This window comes from Buteo buteo, chromosome 16 (assembly GCF_964188355.1).
Source record: "Buteo buteo chromosome 16, bButBut1.hap1.1, whole genome shotgun sequence".
Classification (NCBI taxonomy): domain Eukaryota; kingdom Metazoa; phylum Chordata; class Aves; order Accipitriformes; family Accipitridae; genus Buteo; species Buteo buteo.
This window is the reverse complement of record NC_134186.1, coordinates 14,975,382-14,987,634: the sequence shown is the minus strand read 5'-3', so window position 1 is coordinate 14,987,634 and position 12,253 is coordinate 14,975,382. Positions and strand designations below refer to the sequence as shown.

General features: G+C 40.1%; 1 protein-coding gene across 6 annotated transcripts in view; it reads right to left on the bottom strand.

Annotated features, from left to right (window-relative positions):
• Positions 1 to 12,253, bottom strand: part of HPS5 (HPS5 biogenesis of lysosomal organelles complex 2 subunit 2) — a 28,669-nt gene that overhangs the window by 741 nt on the left and 15,675 nt on the right. For 2 of the 6 annotated variants that reach the window (XR_012653147.1, XR_012653148.1), the window contains exons 15-24: positions 11,934 to 12,008; positions 10,826 to 11,433; positions 9,349 to 9,472; positions 8,987 to 9,142; positions 8,361 to 8,480; positions 7,922 to 8,035; positions 7,476 to 7,582; positions 6,496 to 6,781; positions 6,183 to 6,324; positions 5,879 to 6,023 (exon numbers count right to left, since the gene is read on the bottom strand). Coding sequence is in view for 3 of the 6 variants with exons in the window: in XM_075047959.1 (XP_074904060.1) it covers positions 6,255 to 6,324; positions 6,496 to 6,781; positions 7,476 to 7,582; positions 7,922 to 8,035; positions 8,361 to 8,480; positions 8,987 to 9,142; positions 9,349 to 9,472; positions 10,826 to 11,433; positions 11,934 to 12,008 (1,660 nt within the window). In the remaining 3 variants the exon portion in view is untranslated. The other 4 variants (XM_075047960.1, XM_075047959.1, XM_075047961.1 and 1 more) reach the window with 4 other exon arrangements.

Below are 12,253 nucleotides of genomic sequence, written 5' to 3'. Positions count from 1 at the left end.
TAACAAGCAGGATGAGAAACTGCCTTGAGGGCTGATGTGTTCTGTGTGGTTGAAGTGTTACAGTTGACTTAAGGGTGACACTTTTGTTCGGCTCTTCTGCTGGACAGAGCTCAGAGGAGAAGGTGCCTGATCATCTGCACTGTACGTTGAAGCACAAGGTCAGGTGTGTGTTTGTGCACAAGAAGTGGTCAGCTGCATTACCACAATGGCTGCAGGAACCGCTAAGCGAAATTCCCATGCGTGCTGGGATGAAAAAATGGATCCCAGAGTTGATAGAATGGAAAACGTGAAATGTTGCTTTTAACTCCACTGCAAAACAAACTGCAGCCACCTATGTCCCTGCTGATAATGCTTCAAGATAGCACACACACCCCACCATAAAGAAGGCCTGAATGGTTCATCCTGCCTTTGGTTGCTCTCACAGATCTTTCTCGAGGGGCTTCCAGCCATCCTGCTGCAATGGTGGCTCAGTGAGGCTCAGGTGGGCTAAACTAAGGAAGTTTTGATGCAGCAGTAAACATTTTATCTAAGGGGAAGTTCAGATCCACACAGCCACAACGCTGCTAGATTTTAAGATCAATATTTTAACTGTCAGGCCCTATTGGCATGGTTCACAGTTTGAGTATCCACTGTGCTCTCTCTGCTTAGGAGCCTGCTTGCTTCCCTTGGTTAACAACTGACACAACCGTTTCCACTGCAGAAAGCTCTGGGTTTGAGTGCAGTTGCACTGTAGAATGAATGTGCAGAAATGTCTCCCCATTGTGTGGTCTCATACATGATTTAACAAGTCTAAGAGAACTTCTTTAAATTCTCTGCAGAAGAGGTATGTGTAGTAGCCCCAGTCACAACTCTTTAAACAATTAGCTGCTGGAGCCAAAGGGCAGAGGCACGAGGTAAAATAGGTGCAATAACTAACAGCTAATAAAGTGCCAGCAGCTAACTTCCTTGGGCATCACTAGACTTCAGACAATAATTTAGCGTAGAGGAAGAAGAAACACTTTCCACAGACAGGCCTAGAGTGGCAGGACAGATTATCTCTGAATGGAACAATTTGAGACGAGAATCTAAACCCCAACCCAATGGACAAGGAAACCTTGCAAAAAGCAGGCAGCCAGGCACATAATTTTGTCCCCTGCCACCCGGGAACCGGATACTTAGCAGTATAACAGCTCAGTTACAGCAGAGACTGGAAGGCTGTGGTTTGCTGCAACTCCGTTCACATTCTAGCAATGACTTACGTCCTTACAGTACATCAGCTCAAGTGCTTTCTCTGCTGGCCACAAGTAGCCCTGTCTGTCTCTTTTTGGTTTTGATTTTAAAAAAAAACAAAAACAAACTGGAAAATTATACCTGTAAGGTGGGGTATAGGCTCACTAACGCATGTCCCGTTTTGGCCAGGGATCTAGAACAGAGCATTGCCTTCAGAACTGACTTAAGGAACTTTTCCCTACAAAAGCTTAGACATTTTGGACCACAGAGGATATTTCTGAGTTTTCTGATGTGGCCTGATGTGTTTCACATTCTCTCCAAACCAAAATTTTCTGCAGAGAGCACAAACACGAGGATAATTGCAAGAAGGCAGGCGCTGGAGGGGAGTTTTAGATCTTGGATTGCATCCTCCTGACTTGTCTCCAACAAGGAAGGCAGCAGCAGTGACGACAATGCTAGAGCTTCCTACAGTAACTGAGGTAAAGCACCAGCTTTGTGCTTCAGCAAATAACAGCCTGAGCACTGCTTGTCCATAGCCTCTTTGCCTGCTTTCCAGGTCACAGCTCTTGGCCCACAGAAACAACCTGCAGCCAAAATCGTTGCTTTTGCAACACAAATGGGCAAGCTGCCTCTGAGCATGTAGAAGGGTTTGAATGGAATATTCCTTTCTGGCCCAGCACTAAAACAGAGCCTGCCTGTGCACACTGGGTAAACATAACACATATAGGGGCACCTAGGAGACCCTCTTCTAGGTTTGTACATTCTGATATACTTAAGATGAAAAGCAACCTCAAACTGTTTGCCCTTTAACTCTATCTATGAATGTAAGCTACATTCTGCAAACATTCTGCAATGTAGGTATTTTGCAATCTAAAAAAAATCGCAGCTTGAGAAAGGGGACGAGGTGAATTCCCAGCTCAGGCAGCACAGTAATAGATGTAGTCACCCCTTATTCTGGGAAGTAACAGCACCTTATCCAAGTTTACATGGGCAATAATTCACTTCAGGAGTTTTGCCATGCTGCTGTATGGAATATTTACTAGCATTGGCCTCAGGTTTATAGACATGTAGAGCAACTGCAAACTTAGCCCCTCTTCAAGAAGCAGCTTGCATATGCAGATATTTATTTTAAATAAAATTTATTTCACCAGAGGTTTTGATGATAATTCTAATGGTGAAATAGTGTTTTGAAGCAGTTATGAGGCTTTTAGATATTTGGGGGGGTGGGGGGGAAGACCACCAACAACAAACCCAACACTGCTTCTACATAATATTGCTCCAGGCAAAGCCCCCTTTATTCATCTCTGCTCTTCAAGGGTCCCCTCCACCAACAGTCACCAAAACCAAATATGAGCTGCAGCTCATCTGCTCCAGCAGAGGCTGGATTAAAATATCAGCAGTGTATGCTTAGCTGGCTGACAAGAGCCAGTAGGGGCTGTAGCTTTAGGATGAGGGCATTGCTCTGTACAACCATAACTTCTAAATAGAAGACCATTTCATTTCACAGTCCCCTCACCCATATGAGATGAAAACACGTGCATCAAGAATAGGAAATGGTGATTTTCCAACTCTTCTTCAGAGTAAATTCTTACTCTTTATTGGCAGGCAAGTTAGTTGAAATCAACACAAGCTCACTCTAGACACCAAATTTGAACAAATGCTTCCCATTATGTTAGCTATATGACAAGTTCTGACACAAAGTTAAAAAAAAAACCCTCTGAATGCAAAGTGTATGATTTACTGTAAAAAAACCAAACCAAAAGCCCCAACCCTCACTGAAAGTTAACCAAGTGTTCAAAAACCCCACAGAAGGAGGAGATTGCTGTGTACACAAAATACACAGAGCAAATAAAGCGGAACCTTAGAGACAAGCCAGGTACATTCTTGGAAAGCCAGCCAACTTCCTCTAAGGAGGGCAACACAAGTACTCAGCTAAAGCTGTACTACATTCACACGCTTGTAACAGAGTTAGTTAAACACAACAGCCACTGAGCTTACTTGGCAGGTAGGAGAACAGGCACCAACATCTGATTTGTTTAACCTCACCACACACTGCAGGTGCCTAGCTCCTATTCCAAGTCTTACAGTAAGAGCATGGAGTGTTTCCAACAGAAGGTTCTGTGCTGTTTCCAATGTCAAAAATCTAAACCCCAAAAGATTTAAAGTTTTCTTTTTTTGGAAGTAGTTCTGTATTGGCTTTTCCACAAGCAACACTATTAACAGATGAAAGCCTGCCACTAATTGACTCCCTCTAACTTCATTTTCTCTAGTGAAGTAACCAACCCTCCATAATAAAGTCTTTTCTTGCAATTGAGATAAAATAGACTGCACCTCTCAGAAGTCTGGAGGTTTTATTACTAAAGTCCTATTTTCATTAAAATAAAAGCATTCTTTTGCACCACTGCAAGTGCTGCAAGACTACATAAAAAGATGCTTTATAAAGAAATATTGTCATCTCATGACAAAATTATGGATTTAATAATAAATTTAGTTCCAATGCATGCATTAATTTTTTGTTTAAATGACATTTGTGAAAATGAAATATTGACCAGACACCGTGGCCTTCTGTTAAAAATGTGAGAGTCTTGACAGCAAAGAGGGTAAAAACTAGAAGCCTAAAAAGAAACTTGTTCAAAGATGTATTAAGTGCAGAAAGAGTGCTGGTACAAAGCATAGTTCTGTAAATGAAAAATAAAATCCAAGTGATTTTATAGATCTTCATATTCTAGCAGATACTTAAAAAGACTTCTTGACAGCATCCATCTAAAAATACTTATCCAAACCTTCAGCTTTTAGAAAGGTTATTAAAATAAGACATGCAGTCCTCTCACTTTCCAAAATGTCAAAATTAATTGTGGAATTACCAAAGTTTACCCAGACTTTAGTAAAGCCTTTGACAAACACTGTTTCCCACAGCACTCTCCTGGAGACACTGGCTGCTCATGGCTTGGATTGGCATACTCTTCACTGGGTAAAAAACTCACTGGATGGCCAGACCCAAAGAGTTGTGGTGAATGGAGTTAAATCCAGTTGGCAGACAATCACAAGTGGTGTTCCCCAGGGCTCAGTATTGGGGCCAGTTCTGTTTAATACCTTTATCAATGATCTGGATGAGGGGACCGAGTGCACCCTCAGCAAGTTTGCAGATGACACCAGGTTGGGTGGGAGGGTTGATCTGCTCGAGGGTAAGGAGGCTCTACAGAGGGATCTGGACAGGCTGGATCAATGGGCAGAGGCCAATCGTATGAGGTTCAACAAGGCCAAGTGCCAGGTCCTGCACTTGGGTCACACTGACCCCATGCAGCGCTACAGGCTTGGGGAGGAGTGGCTGGAAAGCTGCCCGGCAGAGAAAGACCTGGGGGTGCTGGTTGACAGCAGCTGAATATGAGCCAGCAGTGTGCCCAGGTGGCCAAGAAGGCCAACGGCATCCTGGCCTGTATCAGAAACAGTGTGGCCAGCAGGAGCAGGGAAGTGACTGTTTCCCTGCTCGGCACCGGTGAGGCTGCACCTTGAGTACCATGTTCAGTGTTGGGCCCCTCGCTACAAGAAAAGACATTGAGGTGCTGGAGCGTGTCCAGAGAAGGGCAACCGAGTTGGTGAGGGGCCTGGAGCACAAGTCTTATGAGGAGCGGCTGAGGGAGCTGGGGTTGTTTAGCCTGGAGAAAAGGTGGCTGAGAGGAGACCTTATCGCTCTCTACAACTACCTGAAAGGAGGTTGTAGCGAGGTGGGTGCTGGTCTCTTCTGTCAGATGGCTGGAGATAGGATGAGAGGAAATGGCCTTAAGTTGCAGCAGGGGAGGTTTAGGTTGGATATTAGGAAAAATTTCTTTACTAAGAGGGTTGTCAGGCATTGGAACAGGCTGCCTGGGGAAGTGGTTGAATCACCATCCCTGGAGGTATTTAAAAGACATGTAGACGTAGTGCTTAGGGACCTGGTTTAGTGGTGGGACTCGGCAGTGTTAAGTTTACAGTTGGACTTGGACATCTTAAGGGTCCTTTCCAACATAAATAATTCTATGATTCTAATTCCACTGTCCTGAGGTTTGTTGAAATATCACAACTGATGTCTAAGTCATGTTGCACAAATAGTTATGGGCAATTTAGAAATACCATGCTTATAGTTTAACAGCAAGTTCATTTAACAAGTTCTTCTGCTAATCAGCATTCTTAGCTATTAATCCAGTCTGGAAAAACATTTCCCTCCTATTTTAAGATTTAGCTCAATAAACGCATTTCAAATGGGCAAGACCAGTCCATACAATTTAAGAGAAAGAAAAAAAGCTATCATAATAAGCACTTCTACAGTAACTTGAGAAAGTCAATGTCATTTACAGAAAAATTAAACAAGTACGGGCTTAGATATTTCCAAGGAATTGCTTCTCATGTTTGCAAATAAACAAAAAATTCTATACACCTTAATACAATACTTGGGGGCTCATATCCTTAAACACTTAAGTTATATAGACTCAGAAAATAAATTCAGGAATTTTCATCTCAGAAATCTGTGAGCTTAATTTTAAGATAAATACTGGATTGTTTTGATTTAAGTTCTGCAGTTCAAAACTCATCTGCAAAGGAATACGGAAGAACCGTCAACAGTTCCCAGTCAGATACCTGCCAGATGGAGACTGGCTTAATATAATTGAACTTTCAGACAGGAGTTAATCTCTTTAAGAGCCTGTTCAGTTTAGGAGGCACTTTAATATACAATCATTACAGTAAAAAATGTTCCCAAAGTTTTCCAAGTTGTTTTCTATGCTTGCTGAGACCACAAAAACCGGTCACACCTTTCCAACATGGACTGAATCAGCGCTCTGCAATTAAAGCAAAGGGGAGAGGGGAAAAAAAAAGAAAAAAAGTCAAACAGTAACAAAAGCTAACAACAGAAAGAACAGAGTTTTGGTTTGCTCTTTAAAGCAAAGTTTGTCAAAAAAGTGATTTTGTTTCAGAAGTAACATCATGACATCACCCACCATGCATGCCTTCTCTGGAAGGGATAGGCAAGATCAGAGTTTGTGCAGGACTCAGCAAGACAGATATCTCCTTCAGAGAATCTCCTTCACATACATTTTTAATGTATGATTTCCCGTTTCCTCATTTTCCATTTTAAAATGCCTATATTGCACAATACATAGCTCTTAAACAATAGAAAAGCTTTCAGATGAGTTTAAAATCCGAGGTAAAAATGTGAAATATTTTACCTTTTTGTTAACTGAAAAGAAAGTTTAAAGCACCAAGAAGATCCAAAATGAATACTGTGGATCTTCTGTTGACATGTCATCTTACCTTTGCCTTTTCTCAGCAATTCTCAGTATCTCACAGACACTAGTAAATCTCTCAGACAATTCTAGTGTCAAGCCACACTCCTGCAAGAGAGGCAAGGCACGATTTGGGCCGATGGCCTTTGCCAGTAAGAGGGCTACATTTTCCACAGTGATGCAGTCTGGGCAGCTCAGGCTACCATTGCTGACAGCATTCCCATTCTGTGAGCCATGGTGGTGGAAAGCTGTGCTGTGATTTTTTGCAAGATGCAGAAGAAACTTCCATTCTTCTGTGGTCTCTGGAATGGAACCTAGATGTAAAATGAGTTTGTTACATTATTTGTAAGATAAGGATAATTCTAAGCCTACTATTTTAAATACAACTATACTTAAAAGGGAAGGTAGCTATTCTGTTTTTCTCTGTGAAGATTTAAGAAAACCAAGCATTATCAACAAGCAAATTGTGTGCAGAAGTGTACTGCCTTGACTAACTCAGTGTAAAGAATCAGTGATGAACTACACACGAAGCTTCACAATAGTTCAGTATTTAAGGTTTTGGATTAAGTCAAGAGACAAAGAATTGTTTTGTCCATCTTAGGGCTACTGAGATTTTTCTTCTAAGCTTTGCCATGTGACACAATGCTTTGCTCGTCATAACTTTGTGTGTCTGCATGTGTAATGGGGGGAGTTTTGTGCTGTGCAAGGAGCCTTGCTATTCCTCTATCTACAACACCAAGTTTAGCTTTTACTCCCAACTGATAAACAACTCTACATTCTTGAACTTTTAAGCATTTTCTAGCACAACTGATTTCACAAAACACAGTGTGAAGATACAAGAGTGTAACATCCATTTACGTGTTTCAAATATGCTGCACTACACACAGTTAATGCTACCAAAACACTTCAAAAAATAAAAGTTCCAACTCAACTTCGGACAAATCAGTATAAAATAAGGGCAGTTCCTATATTACAGAAGTATGTTTACACAACTTAAGACTCACTAACCATCTTCTCCATTCAACAGGCTCAAATCATCCAAATGAGCAATATTAGTAAAGGCTTCTAGTCTTCTATCCAGCTCCAGACAGAGAAAAAGATATCCAGGCCAAAATCTTGAATAAGAGAGTAAAGATTTCCAGGAATCAAATACTCAATCTAAACTAAAGTCAACAACAATTAAATGCTTGTTTAAATATCAGTGAAGACAGAAGCAACTGAATTTCTTGAACGCTAGAAATCACTGCAGAGTAGGGACACAGGGACTACGCTTAACCAAAAGGGGTATTTGGTACACTAAATTGGACACTCATCAATATTCATCCTCAGAACAGGGAAGGTTTTTAAATAAAGCCTGTCCAAGTAAGGAGCAGATGAGTCGTTTTCATTTGTACCTTTTGGGGGTCAGAATACCAGCTAACCAAGTATCAAGAATTATCAAGTTTTCTTCTTACCCATGTGATTTACAGATGTCAGCCATCTTCTCTTTTGTAACAAAATCAGCAGGGAGTTTAATCAGAAGCAGAATAAGTTGGCTGTAGCCCCAAGTAAACAAATGTGATCGTGGCCTAGAAGATGAAAAATTCAGTTTTAAAGCACTAATGATTTTCTTCACAACATTCTGTTCTCTCTACAAGAAAAGCAGGTATATGAAAAGAGAGAAGAAAAAACAAATGAAACACTGTGTGTAGTCTCAGTAGAGCAATCACACTGAAAAGCATTACAGATAAAGTTATTTAGTCCTTTGGTTGCTTCTGCTGAACTCCACAACATGCAAAATGCTCCAAGGATTCAGTGACATCCAAACTGTCATACAAAATCTAAGCCAAAATCCTGCAGACCTGTTAAAAGCTTTTTGCTGCACTCAGGACTTTGGGTGAAACCCTACTTTACCTGGGATTTCCTTCTGCATCCACAGTATTTGCTTTTTGTGGTGCATCATGAGAAACTGCCAAGCACAACCAATCCAGCCGTACAGATTCAGGCTGCAGAAGAGATCTAAGGAGAGATGACCTAGAAAACAAAACACAGAAAAAAACTACCAGTTTTTAAATATACCAGATATGGAGAAGCAGAGATTGTGTGTGGACAAAAAAAAAAAATAATTGTAAAATTAAATATGGATAAGCCTAGAATGATTTATGTTTCTAGAAGCTGAGGGGACCATAGAAAACCATCAGGTTTGCAGGTTGGATTCCCACAGGTTTTTTTGTTTTGTTTTTTTAAATGCTGTCTAACCTTGGTATACTGAACTGCAGGCAAAGGAACAAAAATAGTCAGTTCCACTGCAAGTATTGTTTAGAAAAACCCTCTTAAAAAGTAGCATCTAATCTAACAAAAAAACCAGTCTGAGACCCAATAAAACTGGCAGAATGAATTGGAATCTGATGCTAAAGAATCTGCTAAAAGCAGACAGATACAGAAGCAGTAAAGTCCCCAAAAGCCAAAACCAAAAAAACCCCACACAGCTACACAAGTAAGAGAACAGACAGATGAAAAAGATTCTATATTCCCTTTACCTTTTATCCTCTGGCTTTGATTTCACCAGACTATCTAAATATGCTAAAAAGTGAGCTGGATCATTCCTGCAAAGCTGTTTGATATCAGAAGGTAAAATAGAGGGGTGGAACTTGATCAAGGGCCGAAGAGCTGTTTCCCCAAATTTTTCATAAAGCCTGGAGAAAGAAGATAAAAACTATCGTCAGTACCAAACAGCAAAATTATTATTTTTCCAAGATCTCTTGCAAGTTCAAGATAGTACTGAAAGGTGATGTCTTTAAAAGATTCCCAGAAAGCTTCATGAAACGTTAAGTGAACCAATTCCTGCTAGCAAGTTAACAACACTGAAGAAGAGGAGAAAAAAAAGGACTTGGCTACAAACCTTTGAGCATGTACCAGTAACAGTGGGCTATCATCCCAAGGCCCCAGGTCATGCAGCTGTTTCAGTATTTTCAACATATCTTCATTTTCCATCGCTAAAGCCACTGGACTATGACAAGTTAGTTCTGAAATAAATCAGCGCACAAGTTACAAGATATGAGTTACGAGATATGGGCAAGTGTTTTTTTCTTAACACACACATAGCTGGTGTTAAGTGTAAGGACAAAAGTTATCACGATTTTCATGGAACTCTCTAGCTAAGAGTACCAACAAGTGAACAGATCCTACTTGTTCATTTCATAGAAATCAACACCACTAATCTGCACTTACAGCAAATTACAGCAATGAAATGACACAATTAAGGCACGGAATAATATTCTTGATATATTTTCCTTTTCTTTAGACTTCTGAGTAGGTAATTTTTCTCTGATGTGAAAAAAGATAGCACGCTGCAGGACATATGGCTTGCTGAATATAATGCAGATCTGCATCAGTTTTCATATATTACAGTTTGCTTCTATTAACAAATAAAAACTTCAGCTTGCACACTGACTTCACAGAACGTAGAATTCAACACGAACTTCAATCGTGATGAAATGTGGTTATTAATCTACAGGCACAAATGCAGTCCAACTAAGGACAAACTGGGAATGTGTACATTACTTTCACTTCTAAGGCTCTCAGAATCCAAATAGCAAACAGATTCCCATGAACCCAAATACCAGATACCAGCCCTCAAAGCAAGATTCTGTTGTTTGGTTACTCTCTGTTGGCACCAAATCAATGCTAAGACTTTAATTCATTCTAAAAAGAAATGTGTAAAGCAGAAGCTGAATGCAGAGAACAGATGAAGTTCTGTTTTTCAATATAATCAGGAAGCTTTGGTTCAATAAGGCTAAAGAGGCAAAAATATTAGAAGGGATTTCTGTGGAAAAAGGAAGTCTGAAGTGATCACAAGCCACTCATTTGCATGGAACCATTTACTCCATTCAGTTTTGTTTCACATTAACCACATTTCTCTACAAATCAAATCTTCTGTTTCCAGTGCACATACTGAAGCCTCTCCCCTAGCTTTTGCCTTGTTTCTATAGACATATGATTCTAATTAAGATGCTTTTGCTCTTTGAAGCACATATAGTTGTTTTTAAATAGATCTGGTATGAAATCAGTACAGTGTTCAACCAACAAGCTCCATATAAATTAAAAGGTTCAGAATTGCAAAGTGGGGGAAGGGGAGGAACAGTCTCTCCAAGGAGCCAGCAGATCTTCAGAAGTCAGCCTTTGGGGAGAAGACAAACAACCAAACAACCCAAAACTGGAACAAAAACTCCCACAGATCAACAATCCTCCCCCTTCCTACACTACACCTGCAGAAGGAAAATTTGCAGCCAGAAATGAGAGTGTCTTCAAGCTTTTTTCTTTTTTCTCCCAAACAGTCTTACTCTCAGTTTACTAGTAATAAAATTTTCATTAGTTACCTTTCAATCCTGCAATGTATGTTTCCCATACATTAGGACTGGTTGCATACATGGTTATAATATACTGCTTTATTCTTTTTAAATCCAAAAGAAAGAAGTAGCTTCGCATAAACCTACAAGCCAAGGTCCACGAAGCTGCTGGCAGCAGACTTCCATCAGAGCTTTCCTCAGCATCACCATTTCCACAAGAAAATACACGCAGCTCAAAACACAGTGTTGTCAACTCAATGAGATCTTTCTGAACATCTGGCTCTACAACACACGGAGGAGACACTTGAAAGCCGCAGTCCAAAGGTCCCTTCAGATCAGTACTATTTTCACACTTGATTTTGCTTACACAGGTTTCATCAATATTTCCCTTGTCAGTGCAGTCTTCCAAGATACTACTCTGTTCTTTGTCTACTGGGTCTCCATCAGTTGGATCCAGTTGTAGGTTTTCATCCAGGACTGCCCTCTGTTCTTCAGCACTCACAGTCTCACTTTTCTTAGTGGAGGAAGCAGAATGCTCTTTGCTGCCAAACGTTCCTTCTAGATAGACAATCCATTCCTGTAAAACCCTTCTCATGCACTGTGGTTCTAACAAAACCAGGGGATCCTGGAGTTTGGCTCTGCAGCATAAAAAAAGGAATTTGCTAAGTTGCCTAACAGTTATAAGATGCCACAAGTGAAGAACTATATATGTTTCATGTAACTCAAAGTATACACCTAAACTTGACTAGTCAGTTTTTTTGTAGTTCTGAGTGCATCAAACAGAATTTAGGCTACTTATGCTGTCTACATTTGATATTAGTACATTCTGAGGTCCCCAAGATTTCCTTCAGAATGAATTTTTGTTTGTTAGGTGGTTTGGGGTTTTTTTAAACTATGCCTATAGTTAGGACAAAAAGATAACACTAGAGTACCTAAATAAGCTTTTAGTGGGTTTTGCTTGGTTTTAAATAGGGGAAACAAATCATTGACCGAATGATATCCTTTCAGATCATGTTAGCAGACGTGCAGAGCATTACTCTTGCATGTATGTAGTAAAAAAAAAAATTAAAAAAAAAAAATCAATCATTTTTCTACCAAAGCCCAATATATCTATACACTAAGAAGTTTCCCTGCTTACATAGCTTCTGCTGTTGCAGCCTTGAGATCTCTTAGATGGTCCTCCTCTGGAAGCTGGCAGCTCTGTGGTTCTAACCTAGAAAAAGACATTAATTTCAGTCTTATCTGAAGTATTATCTTTAATAATTTAAGGGAGGATTCCCTCAAAAATTTCCTCAAATTTGCAAGGAAACAACATGAATTCCTTTATTAAAAAAATACAAAGCTTTAATTTCTAAAGAAGGAACAGCTCAACAGAAATTATGGATGAATTGGGCATGAAGAGTAACCAATAACACTATTTTTCTAGGCTTCTATAATGGCTTCTACTCCACCTACAGT